The sequence below is a fragment of the Schistocerca cancellata genome, chromosome 2 (assembly GCF_023864275.1).
Source record: "Schistocerca cancellata isolate TAMUIC-IGC-003103 chromosome 2, iqSchCanc2.1, whole genome shotgun sequence".
NCBI lineage: Eukaryota > Metazoa > Arthropoda > Insecta > Orthoptera > Acrididae > Schistocerca > Schistocerca cancellata.
Window position 1 is genome coordinate 758,358,176 of NC_064627.1, and position 21,262 is coordinate 758,379,437.

Below are 21,262 nucleotides of genomic sequence, written 5' to 3' on the forward strand. Positions count from 1 at the left end.
TAATTTGAACACCACTGATGTCATACTTGCAGAAGGATGTCAGCGTTATTTGGGTTAAGTAGATGGGTATTGTCCTTGCAACACATCCTCCAATCCCACAGTCCTTGTGATGTCAATCTCCACTAGCTCCTGTGCTACACCCACCTCCATTGCTTTCTCCATGCCATCGCCCCACCCCATATGCCCCACTTCACCCAGTTTACACTTGCACTTCCATCTTCTGCTGTTATGTCTCCCCCTCATGGTGCACTCCTCCACATCATTTTATGTCCCACATGCAACTCCCCTACACCAGGGCAGGCTTGCCAGTGCCCCATTCCTATCCTGTGTGCTTTCTGCCTCTTCGTCCCAACTATCAATCACCCTTCCCTTCCAACTGTCCATCCCAACCATCAGCATCCCTTGCCTTCCAACTGTCCCTCCCAAACATTAGCCTTCCTCCTCCTATCCCCTCCCCCCCCTCCCCCTCCCCCTCCCCTGCTGATTCCACCTGAAACCACTCCCCACTCTAATAAAGCAACAGTGTTGATACTATGTATCGGGCTTTAACTATATAGTTAATTGTTACCGTAACTCCTTCCATTTTTAGTTTCTTCTTCGGCAAGTCGTGAAGATAATTGGTCTGTGAAGTTGTAGGACTGTCCCAGGCAATGTAATGTGCAGTTGTCGATCTATTTGATCGCCTTTAGGAATGTCCTTTCTTTATGGAACAACTAGAAGACACTCTAGAGGAGACCATATAATCACAGCTCTTACTCCCTTCTCTCTGCCCCCTCCCACAATTAAACATTTCATGTCCACTGAAAAATATTGTGAAAATATAAAAGCCATTTCTTTCTAATAACTTTATTCATTTCCTCATTTCATGGTAAATAATCTTTGTGTTCATTCCTTGCAGGCTCGAGAAAGGAATTACTTAATGCCAGCATATGGTGGAGGAGCACAAGAAGAACAGTTTGAGGGTGCCACTGTCATCGAACCAAAAAAGGGCTACTACAGTGATCCAATAGCAACTCTTGATTTCAGTTCACTATATCCTAGTATAATGATGGCTCACAATCTGTGCTACACAACTTTGCTGCAAGGTGTAGCCAAAGATAGGCTAGGGTATGTAATTACAAGAAAATCGTCATTGTTTTGAGATAACTGCCATTTATGTAGAAGTAATTATAATTTAATATCTGTTTTCTCTCCACCTTTGTTTGGCAAAATCCGTTGATATTTTTTCCCAGTGACTTACCTGTATTTGCTTTCTTCCAGCCTTCTTATCTCTGCAGTCCTTTTAACCATTTATACATTGATGTTATTCCCAATTCATGTCTACTGAACACATTCTACATATGATTTGTTTTATCCATACCCTATCAGTCATCATAGTATGTCCAGTCTCTCTACACTATCTGACAAAAAAAGTGAAGTACCCAGATGGGGAATAGGACACAACATGAAATTTCACAAGTTAAAAGGGAGGGTATGTGATGTTATGTCAGTGAGCACAAAATCGAGTCAAATTTACAAAAAGCTTGGCAATAACAGCTCACCTCTCACTATGACATTGCACCCACTATGGTCTGTGTATTGATTCAGTTGGGAATTGTGTTATAAAGCTGTTTTGGCCTCTTGTGAGGCAAGCTGAGCCACAACTGGGTGGATTAGCATTGTCCTGTTGAAAGATGGCACCATAACAGTAGTGATGACAGCAACCGAATGACAATAGTCCGCAGCTCGTGGTCTCGCTGTTACGTCCTTGCTTCCCGAGCACGGGGTCCCACGCTCAATTCCTGGCGGGGTCAGGGATTTTCGCCTGCCACGAGATGACTGGGTGTTTGTGTTGTTCCTCATCATTTCATCGTCATTCATGAAAGTGGCAAGTTTGGACTAAGCAAAGGTAGGGAATTTATACAGGTGCTGATAACCACACAGTCACAGTTGAGTGCCCCACAAATCAATCACCACCACCACCACCACCACCACCACCACCACCACCACCACCGTCACCGAACGACAATAATTGATTCAATTGGTTGTGGAAAACAACTGTCTCATTCAGTGGTAGAATCATGTATTGCTTAAATCATTCATTCTTTTGAGTGAAACAAGTCTCTGGGTGCAACCAAATGAAAACAGTCAGCTGATTACATAGTAGTTTCGTATATATTGACTGGATTATTCATTCTGTCTGTTCAAGTGAAATCAGCATGTAGATATTATGCCGTCATTAAGCTGGCTATGTTTCGTTAAAAGTCATACAGCAGGAGAACAACAACTTTCTTGATCTGAAATAGAAATATAACAAACAAATTTGTATACAAAAATACTTAACTTTTATGCAATAATAATTAACAAACATTAAACAAAAGTGCTAACAGTCCATTCCTACCCAGGTGCAAAGGTAGCACAATAACTTTGACAGATAAGATAATCGTGTGCCAAAGATACGTTGCCGATATAGATAATGGTACACAGGCATACATTTCAGGTCTAGCCACATCCTCAAGTCAATGATATGATATGATATATTTTTTCCACATCCTCAAGTCAGTTACACTACAAGATACGAATCACAGTTGAAATGGAATCAAACAGAACCACGAAGTGCTGGGTTCTTAGTATTACTAGACAGCCCACAGGCTTCCTTTAAGACATTTTTAGGTAATTTCATAAGACAGTTGTGGTCAGTTCAAAATTTGTGAATTAAATTATTTCCCCTACATTCATCTTAGATTTTATGAATAATCAACCACGAGATAGCTCTGTTTTGTCAAAAGTATTGTCTATGTAACTATATTTATTAATTTCATGATTTAAACAAATAATTTGGTATAACCTTCGTAGTAGAAGAAACTGCTAAAAACAACCAATTTATAGATGTATTCAGTTAATTTAGTGAATTAAGTTTTAATTGTAATTTCTGTAAATTTAACTTCGAACAATATATAGTTTCAGTAGCAAGTATTGTGATGATATATAAGGGCCCGATTTTTGGTCACGAGACGGTCAGTCCACGGCTGAGTCTCTGACGAGTAACCTGTGCTGGTTAGAACAACAAAAATGCTTCAAATTAACTATAGAATAAGTGTCAAACAATTAGGCCATGTGAAAAACAGTGACAGTGTCTGCTCCTTATGTGCCTGGTTATTCTTCAAGAACTGTGAACTTTGTGGTAAGGTTTTACTGCTTGTAGGTGTTCAACAATAAACTATTGTAGCAGTGTGTGGAGTTTTGCCTGCTAACTATTAATGAGGCTTATCGAAGGTTAAATAATAGTGTACTGGCCATATAACTGTGTAGTATTGGAGGTTGCGTAAAGTGAAAACTAAAGTACTGTGAAACGCAACTGAGCACCTGTCGGCTATGTAATTTATAGTAGTGTGGGTGTCAGAATCCACAACCCATTTTTCAGCCAGTGTAGCAATGCAGTAAGTCGACACCGAGGAGAACAATCAACAAACGAAGATAAATAAAGCAAGTTGAACCGCCACAACTTCTACTGGTATTTTATACAACTCTAATTCAAAGTACCCGCACCTAAAACTGCGACCTTAAAGTGTCCATACATTATTGCCCTAACGGTTACTCATGTCCAAAATTTGTACGATTGTAATTCATCTTTCAACAATTCTCCTTTAAATCATGCATGAAGTCTGGAGACATTCATTACAGCCCAATTGGTCAAATACTGTGAAAGTTGTTACGTTCCTTTCGTTTTGATTGATTAGGCCTGAGAGAGGGCCTTATTGCCCAATTCTTGACAATGTAAATAAATCAATGTAATTAATTTTATCTGTCTGTACTTGTTTTCCAATATCCAGTGTCTTGTGGTTATATTCATTTTCTATTGTATTTCTTGTAGGATTCTCCCTCCATTCAGTATTGCTGCTATTGAATTATGCTGTCTAGCTTGCCAAAACATAATATGTATTTCAGTAACACTGTTTTAACTGTGAAACGCAATTACTCCGAAACTAAAAGAGTGCAAAAGTTGCTATCATATTCCAACATTAGCTATATGGATATTTCACTTATTTATATATACTTTTGACCCACTTTATCTGGAAGTTAGGTATTGGGTATTTTTCATATGAACAATAAGTTCTAAAATTACTGGTATTTGTAATTAGCACAATTTTTAAGTAAACTAAGTAGCTCATTAACACCTGATAACCAAAGGAATATTAATAAATACTAAAGTTAAGTCAGAAGAAACACTGTCAGTGTTTGAGATTCTTATGTGCTATGCACATGTCATAAAAATAACACTATCGAAGATCTTTGTAAAACAATATAAACAACTGGGAAAAGAATCCACCTGCTTTCTTACAGAGAGCGGTATCTTTTTATAAAAATTTATCTGTAGTTTACTTTATACTTATCAAACATTATATTTATTTCTGTTTTTGCAAAAAACAAGTCAATTCTAAATTATTGAAGAAAAGTGATAGTTTTAATGCATCCCCCCCCCCCCCCCCCCAACTCTGCTGAATGATTCTCAAATGAAAGTATAATCAACAAAGTCTCTTCTGAGAGACTGTGCCACCAACTCATCAGTACTTCATTATAGTGGGAAAATACTCATTAACTGACTATTTCAACAGACAGTGCCGCAAAAGTAAATTGTGAATTGTCAAATTTTGGCACATGCACAGATGTCCCATGCAAAATGGGAAATAGCTTTTCAGTCAGTTACAGAGAGATTTATGTCTTTGTTCAGTATCACCATTCCTGAGATGAATCATTCAATGTACACAAAGCAGATTCCATAGTATATCAATTCATATATGAACCATGGACCTTGCCGTTGGTGGGGAGGCTTGCATGCTGCAGCAATACAGATGGCCGTACCATAGGTGCAATCACAACGGAGGGGTATCTGTTGAGAGGCCAGACAAATGTGTGGTTCCTGAAGAGGGGCAGCAGCCTTTTTAGTAGTTGCAGGGGCTACAGTCTGGATGATTGACTGATCTGGCCTTGTAACACTAACCAAAACGGCCTTGCTGTGCTGGTACTGCGAACGGCTGAAAGCAAGGGGAAACTACAATCTAATTTTTGCCGAGGGCATGCAGCTTTACTGTATGGTTAAATGATGATGGCATCTTCTTGGGTAAAATATTCCTGAGGTAAAATAGTCCCCCATTCGGACCTCCGGGCGGGGACTACTCAGCAGGACGTCGTTATCAGGAGAAAGAAAACTGGCATTCCATGGATCGGAGTGTGAAATGTCAGATCCCTTAATCAGGCAAGTAGGTTAGAAAATTTAAAACAGGAAATGGATAGGTTAAAGTTACATATAGTGGGAATTAGTGAAGTTCGGTGGCAGGAGGAACAAGACTTTTGGTCAGGTGAATACAGGGTTATAAATACAAAATCAAATAGGGGTAATGCAGGAGTAGGTTTAATAATGAATAAAAAAAAAAAAAAATAGGAGTGCGGGTAAGCTACTACAAACAGCATAGTGAACGCATTATTGTGGCCAAGATAGACACGAAGCCCATGCCTACTACAGTAGTAAGAGTTTATATGCCAACTAGCTCTGCAGATGATGAAGAAATTGATGAAATGTATGATGAGATAAAATAAATTATTCAGGTAGTGAAGGGAGACGAAAATTTAAGCCATGGGTGACTGGAATTTGAGAGTAGGAAAAGGGAGAGAAGGAAACATAGTAGGTGAATATGGATTGGGGGTAAGAAATGAAAGAGGAAGCCGTCTGGCAGAATTTTGCACAGAGCATAACTTAATCATAGCTAACACTTGGTTCAAGAATCATGAAAGAAGGTTATATACATGGAAGAATCCTGGAGATACTAGAAGGTATCAGATAGATTATATAATGGTAAGAGAGAGATTTAGGAACCAGGTTTTAAATTGTAAGACATTTCCAGGGGCAGATGTGGACTCTGACCACAATCTATTGGTTATGAACTATAGATTAAAACTGAAGAAACTGCAAAAAGGTGGGAATTTACGGAGATGGGACCTGGATAAACTGACTAAACCAGAGGTTGTACAGAGTTTCAGGGAGAGCATAAGGCAACAATTGACAGGAGTGGGGAAAAGAAATACAGTAGAAGAAGAATGGGTAGCTTTGATGGATGAAGTAGTGAAGGCAGCAGAGGATCAAGTAGGTAAAAAGACGAGGGCTGGTAAAAATCCTTGGGTAACAGAAGAAATATTGAATTTAATTGATGAAATGAGAAAGTATAAAAATGCAGTAAATGAAACAGGCAAAAAGGAATACAAACGTCTCAAAAATGAGATCGACAGGAAGTGCAAAATCGCTAAGCAGGGATGGCTAGGGGACAAATGTAAGGATGTAGAGGCTTATCTCACTAGGGGTAAGATAGATACTGCCTACAGGAAAATTAGAGAGACCTTTGGAGAGAAGAGAACCAATTGTATGAACATCAAGAGCTCAGATGGAAACCCAGTTCTAAGCAAAGAAGGGAAAGCAGAAAGGTGGAAGGAGTATATAGAGGGTCTATACAAGGGTGATGTACTTGAGGACAATATTATGGAAATGGAAGAGGATGTAAATGAAGATGAAATGGGAGATATCATACTGCGTGAACAGTTTGACAGAGCACTGAAAGACCTGAGTCGAAACAAGACCCCGGGAGTAGACAATATTCCATTAGAACTACTGACGGCCTTGGGTGAGCCAGTCCTGACAAAATTCTACCACCTGGTGAGCAAGATGTATAAGATAGGAAAATAGCCTCAGACTTCAAGAAGAATATAATAATTCCAATCCCAAAGAAAGCAGGTGTTGACAGGTGTGAAGATTACTGAACTATCAGTTTAATAAGTCACAGCTGCAAAATACTAATGCGAATTCTTTACAGACGAATGGAAAAACTGGTAGAAGCTGACCTCGGGGAAGATCAGTTGGGATTCCATGGAAATGTTGGAACATATGAGGCAATACTGACCTTACGACTTATCTTAGAAGATAGGTTAAGGAAAGGCAAACCTACATTTCTAGCATTTTTAGACTTAGAGAAAGCTTTTGACAATGTTGACTGGAATACTCTCATTCAAATTCTAAAGGTGGCAGGGGTAAAATACAGGGAGCGAAAGGCTATTTACAATTTGTACAGAAACCAGATGGCAGTTATAAGAGTTGAGGGGCACGAAAGGGAAGCAGTGGTTGGGAAGGGAGTGAGACAGGGTTTTAGCCTCTCCCTGATATTATTCTATCTGTATATTGAGCAAGCAGTAAAGGAAACAATAGAAAAATTCGGAGGTGGAATTAAAATCCATGGAGAAGAAATAAAAACTTTGAGGTTCGCCGATGACGTTGTAATTCTGTCAGAGACAGCAAAGGACTTGGAAGAGCAGTTGAACGGAATGGACAGTGTCTTGAAAGGAGGATATAAGATTAACGCCAACAAAAGCAAAACGAGGATAATGGAATGTAGTCTAATTAAGTCGGGTGATGCTGAGGGAATTAGATTAGGAAATGAGACACTTAAGGTAGTAAAGGAGTTTTGCTATTTGGGGAGCAAAATAACTGATGATGGTCGAAGTAGAGAGTATATAAAACATAGACTGGCAATGACAAGAAAAGTGTTTCTGAAGAAGAGAAATTTGTTAACATCGAGTACAGATTTAAGTGTCAGGAAGTCGTTTCTGAAAGTATTTGTATGGAGTGTAGCCATGTATGGAAGTGAAACATGGACGATAAATAGTCTGGACAAGAAGAAAATAGAAGCTTTCGAAATGTGGTGCTACAGAAGAATGCTGAAGATTAGATGGGTAGATCACCTAACTAATGATTGCAGTAAGTACTGGGAGATGAAGAAGCTTGCACAGGATAGAGTAGCATGGAGAGCTGCATCAGACCAGTCTCAGGACTGCAGACCACAACAACAACCTAACAAAATAGTTAGATAACATTATTAAAGAGACCAAAGCTCAAGTACAAAATTTTCCAGTGAGTTTCTTAAAGTGAAATAAAATGGTTGTGTGTTGTTCTTTGCTGAAGTAATAGTGTTTATGCTTGCACTGTAATATTTATATGAAGTTCACATTTATTATGTATCTTGTAACAGATTGTCACCAGATCAATACACGAAGACTCCAGCAGGAAATTATTTTGTGAGACAATCAGTATGCAAGGGCCTCCTACCTGAAATTTTGGAAAACTTATTAAGTGCCCGCAAACGAGCAAAGGAGGAGTTAAAACGCGAAACTGACCCTTTTAAAAAGAAGGTGCTGGATGGCAGACAGCTGGCACTTAAGATAAGTGCAAATTCTGTGTATGGATTCACCGGGGCCCAAGTGGGGAAACTTCCATGTCTTGAAATATCTGGGGTATGTGAATCTGAAAACTCTAGTTTCACATTTATCTTTTAATATATATGTGTGTGTGTGTGTGTGTTTTGGTGAAAGTTATTTTTGTCTTTTTCATTGCACCCATGAGTGTTTTAGGTGTCGCTTATACAAATACACTACTGTGCACTTTGTACATTCTTGTTATCTAAGATTTAGATTTTTATCTGAGATTTAGAAGCATATTTTCTCATTACCAGGTATCATTTTTTCAGAAAGTTCTATAATTACTAAATCATGTGTAATATTATTTTATGTTTGCCTGCACTTGTGTTGTCTCTGCATTTCTTGATTTTCTGATCATGGGTATAAAACAGAAATAATAATTTCCTGAGAACAGAGCATGCGAGAATATGTATGATTCTTTTAGATATTCGTGCTGTATTTCAAATTAAGCTATTCCTAACAAAAATTGATTTGATTGTTACAGAGTGTTACTTCATATGGGCGTACAATGATTGAACAAACCAAGCAGGAAGTTGAACAGCATTATAATATTGCTAATGGGTATGAACATGATTCCGAAGTATGTATTTCAGTTTATATTTTTCATGACTTGTTCTTTGATCTTACTGCATCTCTTTGAGAATAAATGAGGCTTGCTTTTCTAGGTAATTTACGGAGATACTGACTCTGTTATGGTAAAATTTGGAGTGAAGAGTCTTGAAGCTGCTATGGCATTAGGAAGGGAGGCTGCTGAATATGTTAGCTCAAAGTTTGTTAAGCCCATAAAACTGGAATTTGAGAAAGTTTATTTTCCATACTTACTGATTAACAAAAAACGCTATGCTGGGCTGTACTTCACACAACCTGATAAATATGACAAAATGGACTGCAAAGGAATTGAAACAGTCCGCAGAGACAACTGCCCTCTTGTTGCTAACATGATGAACACTTGTCTGCAGAAGCTACTTATTGAGAGGTACAGTACTTTTCAGGTTTAAGCTATTTAGCTTGTGCAGTTATAGTAATAGCTAATATCCTAGGATGACTTATTAACAGAAAAAAAAGTTCTTAACAGCAATAAATACATTATAATTTTCAGCACTATTTAACGTCTTTTGTGCATAGTAATATTGATGAACAATTGAAAGTAAGTAAAAAGAATAATAATTGCAAAGCAATATAAGATCTCATATGGCATTTGAAAATGCTATTGAAAAATAACAGTACTGTGCCAAAGTTAATGAAAACCCTAGACGCTGATATTTATTTTGCATCCACAACAGTACTGGTGTCTGTCTGAATGTTTCTTTTCTAAATAGCTAGCTTTTGTATGTTTTACATTATGTTTCAGAGATCCAGATGGTGCGGTTGAATATGCAAAGCAAATTATTTCAGATTTGTTATGTAACAGGATAGACATATCACAGTTGGTTATAACAAAAGAGTTAACCAAATCTGATTATGCAGCCAAACAGGCTCATGTGGAATTAGCTGCAAAAATGAAGAAACGTGATCCAGGAACTGCTCCAAAACTTGGTGACAGAGTGCCTTATGTATTAACAACCGCTGCAAAAAATACACCAGCATACATGAAGGCCGAGGTGAGATAACACCTTGCTCACTTGGCACACACGCACACACACCCTTTTCCAAAATACATTATTAAGTTTTATATGTGTTACAAAAAGGTACGTCCACACTTTCAGGAAACATTTCTCACACACAAATAAAGAAACGATGTTATGTGGACATGTGTCCGGAAACGCTTTATTTCCATGTTAGAGTTTATTTTAGTTTCGTCAGTATGTACTGTACTTCCTCGATTCACCGCTAGTTGGCCCAATTGAAGGAAGGTAATGTTGACTTCGGTGCTTGTGTTGACGTGCGACTCATTGCTCTACAGTACTAGCATCAAGCACATCGGTACGTAGCATCAACAGGTTAGTGTTCATCACGAACGTGGTTTTGCAGTCAGTGCAATGTTTACAAATGTGGAGTTGGCAGATGCCCATTTGATGTATGGATTAGCACGGGGCAATAGCCGTGGCGCGGTATGTTTGTATCGAGACAGATTTCCAGAACGAAGGTGTCCCGACAGGAAGACGTTCGAAGCAATTGATTGGCGTCTTAGGGAGCACGGAACATTCCAGCCTATGACTCACAACTGCGGAAGACCTAGAACAATGAGGAAACCTGCAATGGACGAGGCAATTCTTCGTGCAGTTGACGATAGCCCTAATGTCAGCGTCAGAGAAGTTGCTGCTGTACGAGGTAATGTTGACCAAGTCACTGTATGGAGAGTGCTACGGGAGAACCAGTTGTTTCTGTACCATGTACAGTGTGTGCAGGCACTATCAGCAGCTGACTGGCCTCCACGGGTACACTTTTGCGAATGGTTCATCCAACAATGTGTCAATCCTCATTTCAGTGCAAATGTTCTCTTTACGGATGAGGTTTCATTCCAGCGTGATCAAATTGTAAATTTTCACAATCGACATGTGTGGGCTGATGAGAATCCGCACGCAATTGTGCAATCACGTCATCAACACAGATTTTCTGTGAACATTTGGGCGGGCATTGTTGGTGATGTGTTGATTCGGCCCCATGTTCTTCCACCTATGCTCAATGGAGCACGTTATCATGATTTCATATGGGATACTCTACCTGTGCTGCTAGAACATGTGCCTTTACAAGTACGACACAACATGTGGTTCATGCACGATGGAGCTCCTGCCCATTTCAGTCGAAGTGTTCGTATGCTTCTCAACAACAGATCCAGTGACCGATGGATTGGTAGAGGCGGACCATTTCCATGGCCTCCACGCTCTCCTGACCTCAACCCTCTTGACTTTAATTTATGGGGGCATTTGAAAGCTCTTGTCTACGCAACCCCGGTATCAAATGTAGAGACTCTTCATGCTCGTATTGTGGACGGCTGTGATACAATACACCATTCTCCAGGGCTGCATCAACGCATCAGGGATTCCATGCGATGGAGGGTTGATGCATGTATCCTCGCTAACGGAGGACATTTTGAATATTTCCTGTAACAGAGTGTTTGAAGTTACACTGGTATGTTCTGTTGCTGTATGTTTCCATTCCCTGATTAATGTGATTTGAAGAGAAGTAATAAAATGAGCTCTAACATGGAAAGTAAGCGTTTCCGGACAATGTCCACATAACATATTTTCTTTCTTTGTGTGTGAGGAATGTTTCCTGAAAGTTTGGCCGTACCTTTTTGTAACACCCTGTATATATATATAAAACAAAGATGCAGTAAATTACCAAACAAAAGTGTTGGTATGCTAATAGAGACAATAAAAAACACACACAAATTTCAAGCTTTTGCAACCCGAGGTTGCTTCATCAGGAAAGAGGGAAGGTGAGGGAAAGATGAAAGGATGTGGGTTTTAAGTGAGAGGGTAAGGAGTCATTCCAATCCCGGGAGCGGAAAGACTTACCTTTGGGGCGGTGGGGGGGGGGGGGGGGGGGGGGGGCAGGTATACACTCGCACGCACACACATATCCATCCACACATATACAGACACAGGCAGACATATGTAAATGCCAGTAATTTACGTATGTCTGCCTGTGTCTGTATATGTGCGAATGGATATGTGTGTGTGTGTGTGTGTGTGTGTGTGTGTGTGTGTGTGTGTGTGTACCTGTCCTTTCTCCCCTTAAGGTAAGTCTTTCCGCTCCCGAGATTGGAATGACTCCTTACCCTCGCACTTAAAACACACATCCTTTCATCTTTCCCTCTCCTTCCCTCATGAAGTAACCTTAGGTTGCGAAAGCTTGAAATTTATGTGTGTGTTTGTGGGTTTTTTATTGTCTCTATCAACATACCAACTCTTTTGTTTGGTAAGTTACAGCATCTTTGTTTTTTATATATATTTTTCCCACGTGGAATGTTACACACACACACACACACACACACACACACACACACACACACTTTTGGATTAAAGAAGACCACTCACGGGAAAGCAAAAGCGTGGAGTCATTGACAGGCGCACCCGCAAAAAAGGAAGGAAACTTGCTTGCTTTCAGAGTAATACTTTTCAAGTGAGAGTGTACCCACACCCATTTACGGCTACATGTTGTTGGTAAAGCAGTGTGCAACATGTGTGTGTTTGTGTGTGTGGTGGTTTCTTTTTTATTATTATTATTATTATTATTATTTTGAAAAAGAAGCTTGAAAAAGGATCCCTTAAAAACCTATCAATTTATTCTTCTTTTCTGTGTGAGCCTGCCAACAACTCAACACTTCCACTTTTGGTGAGTGGTCTCAGTCAATCTAGAAATATATTTACATTCCGCGAGACCTTTCCTATAAAATTAATATATGTTGTTCAATAAAATTCTGGCTGTCCATGTTACACCCCTATTACGAAACTGCTAACTTGGGGCACAGTCTCAGCTGCAGGTTACCTATATACTGTCGTCCAGGGGCAACAGAAATTTGATTTTTCAGTATTTCATACACAGCATGCATTTTACTCAGGATATATTAATCCAATATTCGAGAAAACTTCCAAACAGACTTTAAACATATTTCAAAACTTTTCATAGTTAACTTATTTGTGAAGCAGTCAAATGTGTGAGCTGTTTTACACATGGGAATTTGATTCTTTAAAGACTCAGGGGTTAGTATTTACTGGTCAGTCCTATTCCATGGCTTGCACTGATAGTGGTGACTAGGATATTGAAAGAAGTAAAAGATGTACATTCAATTTAAATGCAGTATAGTCCAATAAAATTACTGTGGAGATAGTCTTCAGAGGAGTGGGAATATGCTGTAATAATATTTAAGAGAAACTGTGATTTTTCTAGCGAGTGTCAGTTTTAAGGACACACAAAAACCAGACTGCAACTATGAGAAAAAAATTTCCTTAGCACAGTTTAAAGGTACAACCTTGTCGTAGTCATTCGTGCATTTTCATTGTTCTCTGATAACTCATTTCATTGCTGTAATATCAAACGCAAGACACTGCCGTTGAACTTACAATCATAGCTATTGCAACAGAGAAGGCACTGGTGTTAAGCTTGAACTTTTGTTTGTTACATCGTATGTCTTCACTAATAAATACTTCTCATGTTTGTCAGTAAAGAGTTTGTTAAGCAATTGTTTCAGAAGATGTAGTATATGCGAGGCTGTGGTGGAGTGTAGTTGTCACATCAGTGCGCTGCCACTGTTGTAATGTGCCATAAGCGCCTGTTCATCAGCGAAGAATTGTAACTTCATAGTTGCATTCCAGTATACCATTGGCGTGTTCAGTTTTTGTTAAATGGAAAAGTTGATTATATCAATAAATTTTGCAGTAAAGAATGATGTCTGAAGTAAAACCTATCTTAATTGCTTTTGCTGCTGGCTGAGGTCTCGCTGCTGATGTTGCAGTCGTCTACTTGGCTCAGCGACAGTTCTGTTGCTGTGTCAAGACAGTAGGTTCTTTGTGCATAACTGGTTTCAAGTTTGTGTACATGAGTAACTGAATTCCTCTAGACATTTTGGAGAACACTTTCAGAGCGGAGAGACACAACTGTACAGTATCATTTACTTCAAAATTCTTGTTCTACTTTGTTACCTTTTGTTCTTGACAAATGCCCAAATAAGTTCAATGGTGTTCAATTCTCAGTGCAGTACAGGCAACCACAGGAGCAAAATTTCCTTGTTCACTGATCACAGTATACTTTTCAAAAGGTATTCCTACCCCGTGAAGTGTGGTCGCATGTGTTGCAGTAGGCCAGCTCTAGTAAATTCCTAATATGATAGGGCATTGGATGGAAGCTCTACATTATTGCTCTTCATCCATTCATTAATAGAATCCTTTCTCCATTTCGTAGATTGATTTCATGGGTACTGGATTTATCATCATGTGATGTGGAGCCTGATCTCAAAGAATCACAGATCTGTTTGATAATTTTTCAAGATCGCTTCTAAACCACTCTTTGCAGTGCCTGGCATTCATTTTATAATGATAATCTGCACCTCCTTTTTTCTAGTAAAACATAAGCCAGCATTTTGCATGAACTCATCTTCATTCCCAATGTGGCAGATTATTATCCTTTTTCTAGAATCAGATAGTGTTTGAATTCCTCCTTTCCAGCCATTCCATTCCTAAACATATCCTCTGTGATAATTGTACACATTTTCAGATGCATAAGCCAGTTTTTGTTCCTGCCAACCAAACTGTATGGAATGATTTGCACTACACTGGCCCTTATCGGTGTAATCAATACTTCATCCAGTGTTGCGCAGGTGGAAGAGGAGAGGAGCAGAGAAAGGGAAAAGACTGGTGAGTGTGTTGACAGGAAGTGGCACTTAGTGTGAGTGAGGGCATGTGAATTGGGGGAGGGGGGGGGGGGGAGTGAGAGTGAAAAGGGGTGCAGAAATTGTTGGTGAAGGGTGTGGGGACACTAGGTTGATGCTGCAACGATTTCAAGAGTGGGGAACATGTAAGGATAACTCCCATCTGTGCAGTTGGAATAGGATAAGCCTGTGGCAGGACTGGAATAGAAAGTGGTGGTTGGTGGATTGGCCAGGTCTTGCACCTGGGTCTTCCATAGGAATATGATCATGTGGCAAGGGGTTTGGATTGGGAGTGATGGATTAGGTGTTGCAGATGTTGGGTGGGCGACGGAACACAACTTTAGGAGGTGTGGGAAGGATCTAGGGGGGATGACCCCAATTTCCAGAGACGGTGATAGATAATCAAATCCCTGACGAAGGATGTGTTCAGTTGTTCCAGTCCTGGGTGGTATTGGGTGACAAAGGGGTTTCTACTTTGTAGTTAGTTCTTTGGGGTGGTGGGAGGATTGGGGGTGTGTGGGGATAGGGTACAGGAAATCTGTTAGCAGTCTTAGTCTGGGGGATACTGCCTATCTGTCAAGGCCTTTGTGAGACCTTCAGCATACTGGGCAAGGGACTTCTGGTCAATACATACCGGGTGATCAAAAAGTCAGTATAAATTTGAAAACTTAATAAACAACGGAATAATGTAGATAGAGGTAAAAATTGACACACATGCTTGGAATGACATGGGGTTTTATTAGAGGGGGGGGAAAAAAAAAGTTCACAAAATTTCCGACAGATGGCGCTGGACAGCAAAACTGCTACCGTGACGGGGTGAGAGGTATGCCGATATTTTACAGAATCACATCATCCCCAGCCTGGCTGATAAACACCTGCTGGAACGTGCAATATTTATGCCGGATGGCGCCACACCCCATATTGCTAGATGCGTGAAAGATCTCTTGCTCCCATCATTTGGTGGTGATCGTGTGCTTAGCTGCTACTTTCGTCATGCTTGGCCTCCCAGGTCTCCAGACCTCAGTCCATGCGATTATTGGCTTTGGGGTTACCTGAGGTTGCAAGTGTATCGTGATCGACCGACATCTCTAGGGATGCTGAAAGACAACATCCGACGCCAATGCCTCACCATAACACCGAACATGCTTTACAGTGCTGTTCACAACATTATTTCTCGACTACAGCTATTGTTAAGGAATGATGGTGGATACATTGAGCATTTCCTGTAAAGAACATCATCTTTGCTTTGTCTTACTTTGTTATGCTAATTATTGCTATTCTGATCAGATGAAGCACCATATGTCGGACATTTTTTGAACTTAAGTATTTTTTTGGTTCTAATAAAACCCCATGTCATTCCAAGCATGTGTGTCAATTTGTACGTGATTTATTCAGTTTTCAAATTTATACTGACTTTCTGATCACCTGGTATACACCATCCTTGGGTCAGTTGTATGGGAGGAATTTTTTGGTGCGGAAGGGATGGCAGCTGTCATAAAGCAGATACTGTTGGTGGATGGTGGATTTAATGCAGGCAAAAGTCTGGATGGGGCCATCAGATTGGAGGAAGTCAGTATCCAGGAAGGTGGCACACTGTGTTGAGGAGGACCAGGTGAAGCAGCTGGGAGAGAAGGTGTTGAGGTTGTGATGGATTGAGGATAGAATGTCTTGACCAAGACCCAATACCACCTCAGAATGCAACAGCTACATCACATCCTTTGTCAGGCTGTTGATTATCTATCATCATGCCCTAAAATGAGGGACAACTTACCAAAGATCTTTCTAACGCCTTCTAAAGTGGTGTTCCATCACCCACTCAACCTCCACATCATCCTTTAGTACCCCTATATCACTCCCAATCCCATCCCCTTGCTACAGGGGTCGTATCCCTGTGGAAAACTGAGGTGCAAGACTTGCTCAATCCGCCAACCCAGCACTTACTATTCCAGTCCTACCACAGGCTCATCCCACCCCACCAGAGGCCAGGCTTATCCTACCGCTTCAGAGAGGCTGGGCCACATGTGAAAGCAGTCATGTCATATACCAGCTCTGTTGCAGCCATTGCACAGCTTTTTATATTTTGGTATGACTACCAACCAGCTGGCCACCAGGATGAACGGCCACCGTCAAACTGTGACCAAAAGCAGAGTAGACCATCTAGTGGCACAACATGCAGTTGAAGATAACATGCTGGATTTCAATGGCTGCTTCACAACCCTGGCCATCTGGATCTTCCCCTCCACCACCAGCTCAACTGTGTAGATGGAGTTATCCTTACAACACATTCTCCACTCCCAAACTCATCCCAGCCTCAACCTACAGTAACCTACTGTCCCCGCAGCCTCCACCCAACAGTTTCCACCCCCTCTGCCCTTTCTTTTCCTCCCAATTCACATCTATATACTCTAATTGTGCACTGCTCTCTGTCAATGCAACCACCTGTATTTGCTCTCCCTCTGCTCATTTCCTTTCCCACTCCCCCTCCCAACCCCACAGCTTCCCGATGCTGCACCTGGCAGCCTTGTCCTGCCACCATCTAGTACCTGCACGCTCCACCAGCCTGCTCTGACTTCTCTCTCCCCATCCGCACCCTGCTATCTGTCCCCCTTCCACACCCCACTCTGGATTCCTGCCTCCATTGGCCAGACAGTGTTGAATTCTGGCCACAGCAGCCAGAGATAGCAGTCATGTGTCCGTGAGATATGCTTACTTGTGTGAATGTATGTGTGTTTTACTTTCTGAAGAAGGCATTGGCCGAAAGCTCAATGTGTAATAGTCTTTTTGTTGTGCCTGTCTGCAACTCAGTGTGTCATCTTTACGGTGAGCAGCAGTCTATCCTTTTCATAATAGTATTGCATCTATGATGTACAATTAATATTTGCAAACGAAGTGCGATTATCATGCCAAATTTTGTGCTAACTTGCATTAACTGTGTACCTTGTTTGGTGGATCCAAGTTTAGTATTATGCAAAAGAATTGAATCCTGAACACAAGTTCAGTTTCTGAACTAATGTCAAAATTTACCTCCAGTCAGCAGTGTTTATAAAATTGGGCCATAATGTTCTGTGACAGGCTGTTGAATATAAGTGTGTCTAATTACTTGACATCTCCCTGTGCTGCTGTTTTGGTCCTAGTTTTATATTCACACTTTCACTGTTAGTTGAGAAAAGAGAATTATTGGTAATGTTCATCCTTTTTACAGTATTGCAAGATTATACCTCTTACATTGATCATTGTTTTGGTCATGGACTGAAGACTTTAACATTGTTGCCTTCCCTCCAAATTGTCTGATATATAAGGTATGGGCAGTATTATAGATAAAATAACTATACGTACCTAATTTGTGACAGATTAGCTATAACAGTAGGAGATGACATGGAACTGTAAGATTTTAGAACTAATCTCTGTCATTATGGGTAAGAAGAAAGTAAAAGTATAAAATTAAGTGCAACTGCCAAAGAGAAGAGGAAAAGCTCTACATACTATAGGGCAGAATAGAACTTAGTAAAGTAAACATTAAAGCTGAAATAAGATTAGAGAGCTAGAAATATTAATAAATATGGATGACTGCATGGTCTGTGAGGTAAATGAGAACAGATCATCAACATGACTACCATAGTGGAAGCGCCAAGCCCTCATTGTTGGGGATGGTACACAGATATGTTTCATCCTGGAGGAAAGCTGCAGTTCCTCTAGTAGTCAGTTGATAATAAGAGAGAGGTACAGCAACTGTGATGTTACCTGTTGGCATGGTTGGTACAACCTTCAGCAGATGCAGTACTTCAGTGTGGAAACCTCCACACTATCTTTCTCTAAAAGGCATTTCTCTGCTAAAAATGTCATAATAGTTTCCCCGTGATTAAAATATTCTAGATCTAATATAGAACATCTCCCAAATTAGGGTCTCCTCAGCACGAGCTGTCACACAAAAGGAAAATGCCAATTAATGTAATGTTAGATTGTTAGGGTACTATGCAAACTACTAAATCCAATGGTATAAATGGAAATGATACAGGTTGATATTTTAAGAATCAACAATAATATGGAAATGATAGATTTCAACATATAGAGAAGGTGTTGAGTTGCAGTTGGGCACAATGAAAAAGAGTGTTAAAAACATTTTAGCATTCAGACAAAGCCCTTAAGAAGTAGAACTCTCACAAATTCAAACAACAATAACTCATACACACATGGCCATTATCTCTGGGTGCTAAGGTCTTGGTTCTTGACTCCATTTGCCAGTAGCTAAATGCTGCAACAACATGATGTTGTAAAATTTATAAAATTTGAGAAAATGTGTGTAAGGCAGAAGATCGCTATCACCAAAAGAAGGTGTGGTGATCAGTGGACAAGAACTTAAGAAAAACTTAAAATCATTTAGCTCCTGGACGAAGTACCCATCAGAGTTCTCTCTTTCTAACGAGACACACACACACACACACACACACACACACACACACACACACACACACAGAGAGAGAGAGAGCGGGGGGGGGGGGGGCTGTTGTTTTATTTTGGTAGGAGGCTTTTCTTATAAATACTGCTTAGCCCATATTGTACTCGTTAGATTGCACGCTCTATCGTAGTACAATGTAGACAAATTGAAGAGTTCAAGGAATCAACAGGCAGGAGATTTTTTTGGAAGAGGGGTACGACTGACAAATGGTGTGTTGTGTCCTCAATGTTTTTGTGTCCTAATAAAATAGTTTATTCCTTTAATGTAATTTGAATGAAACTTTTTTGTCTCAATGGTGTGCTCATAAATTCAGCTAATCTTAAAGTATGTTGAGACTGTAATACTTCAGGAATATTATCATGCAATGTAATCTTATACATTTTTGAAGTAGTACTCTTCTTTTGTTTCTCTGACGTTTTTGATGATAAAAATTTTAAATTATCAATGTGCATTTTTTACACAGAACAGTTAATTTTTTAAAATGATGTCCTTTTTGCTCCAGGACCCAATCTATGTGCTGGAGAACAATATACCTATAGATTCAAGTTATTATTTGGAAAACCAGTTGTCAAAGCCACTACTGAGAATATTTGCTCCGATACTGGGAGATAAAGCTGAATCTGTATTATTGCGTGAGTAAAGTCTTTCAGTTGAGTTATGTAGCAAAATAAATTGGCTTCACAGGAAACCTGGTCACTTGTAATTACAGCCATTCAGCTGGTATGTATTGCAGAATAACTGAATGGTTTCTTCAAAATAACTGTTTTAAATAGAATTAATTTTGTAATTAACAAATCTAAATTTGGGTGTATCCACAATGGTAATTCATATAAACTTTATGCCAAATACACATTAAGTTTCTTCCTATAATTTTACAGTGGAGTGAATGAGTGTAGTGATTCTTAGTTTAAGGAGCCATATATTTATGAAGTATGTGCTAGCCTCAGTACTCAAAAGCAAAGTTAGAAGCATTATCTGCAGAAAGTGTTGTGTGCCATTCTGCATAATATGCACAGATTTGATTCATGGATAGACTTTTACCTACTCATTATTTATGAGAAACTTTAGGTAACAGCCCTTTGGTTTTTGTTTGGTGCAGTGTGGGGGATATATGGTGGAGTCATAGTGATGGGTATATGTGGTAGAGAACCAGTGAGAATATACCAGGACAAATTTTTAGTCTGCAGTGGAGTGTGTGCTGATTTGAAACTTCCTGGAAGATTAAAACTGTGTGTCGGACAATCCGCCAGGCTGTGACTAAGCCATGTCTTCTCAATGTGCGGCCATCCAGAAGTGCTAGTCCAGAAAGTTATGTGCGGGAACTTACATGAAGTTTGGAAGGTAGAAGATGAGTTACTAGTGGAATAGCTCAGTGAGTAGAGCCATTAAAGGCAAAGTACTATACTCAACAAGTCTCAGTCCGGCACACGGTTTTAATCAGCCAGGAAGTTCAAATGAGAAAATAAGTGCCCATTAGCCTCATGCAAAATTTTACAGTTCAATCAGTTCAAATTCCATTGCAATTTCATCACGATACTCTTTTTCAAATTCTGAAGGTGGCAGGGGTAAAATATAGGGAGCGAAAGGCTATTTACAATTTGTACAGAAACCAGATGACAGTTATAAGAGTTGAGGGGCATGAAAGGGAAGCAGTGGTTGGGAAGGGAGTGAGACAGGGTTGTAGCCTCTCCCCGATGTTATTCAATCTGTATATTGAGCAAGCAGTGAAGGAAACAAAAGAAAAATTCGGAGTAGGTATTAAAATACATGGAGAAGAAATAAAAACTTTGAGGTTCGCTGATTACATTGTAATTCTGTCAGAGACAGCAAAGGACTTGGAAGAGCAGTTGAACGGAATGGATGGTGTCTTGAAAGGAGGATATAAGATGAACATCAATAAAAGCAAAACGAGGATAATGGAATGTAGTCGAATTAAGTCGGGTGATGTTGAGGGTATTAGATTAGGAAATGAGACACTTAAAGTAGTAAAGGAGTTTTGCTATTTGGGAAGCAAAATAACTGATGATGGTTGAAGTAGAGAGAATATCAAATGTAGACTGGCAATGGCAAGGAAAGTGTTTCTGAAGAAGAGAAACTTGTTAACTTCGAGTATAGATTTAAGTGTCAGGAAGTCGTTTCTGAAAGTATTTGTATGCAATGTAGCCTTGTATGGAAGTGAAACATGGACGATAAATAGTTTGGACAAGAAGAGAATA

At 39.8% G+C, this 21,262-nt stretch overlaps 1 protein-coding gene across 1 annotated transcript in view; it reads left to right on the top strand.

Annotated features, from left to right (window-relative positions):
• LOC126162580 (DNA polymerase delta catalytic subunit) overlaps positions 1-21,262 on the top strand; it is a 137,646-nt gene that overhangs the window by 110,410 nt on the left and 5,974 nt on the right. The window contains exons 12-17 of the mRNA XM_049919175.1: positions 899-1,107; positions 8,052-8,313; positions 8,762-8,857; positions 8,943-9,253; positions 9,629-9,878; positions 19,549-19,678. Coding sequence (XP_049775132.1) covers positions 899-1,107; positions 8,052-8,313; positions 8,762-8,857; positions 8,943-9,253; positions 9,629-9,878; positions 19,549-19,678 — 1,258 coding nt within the window. The remainder of the gene's footprint in view (positions 1-898; positions 1,108-8,051; positions 8,314-8,761; positions 8,858-8,942; positions 9,254-9,628; positions 9,879-19,548; positions 19,679-21,262) is intronic.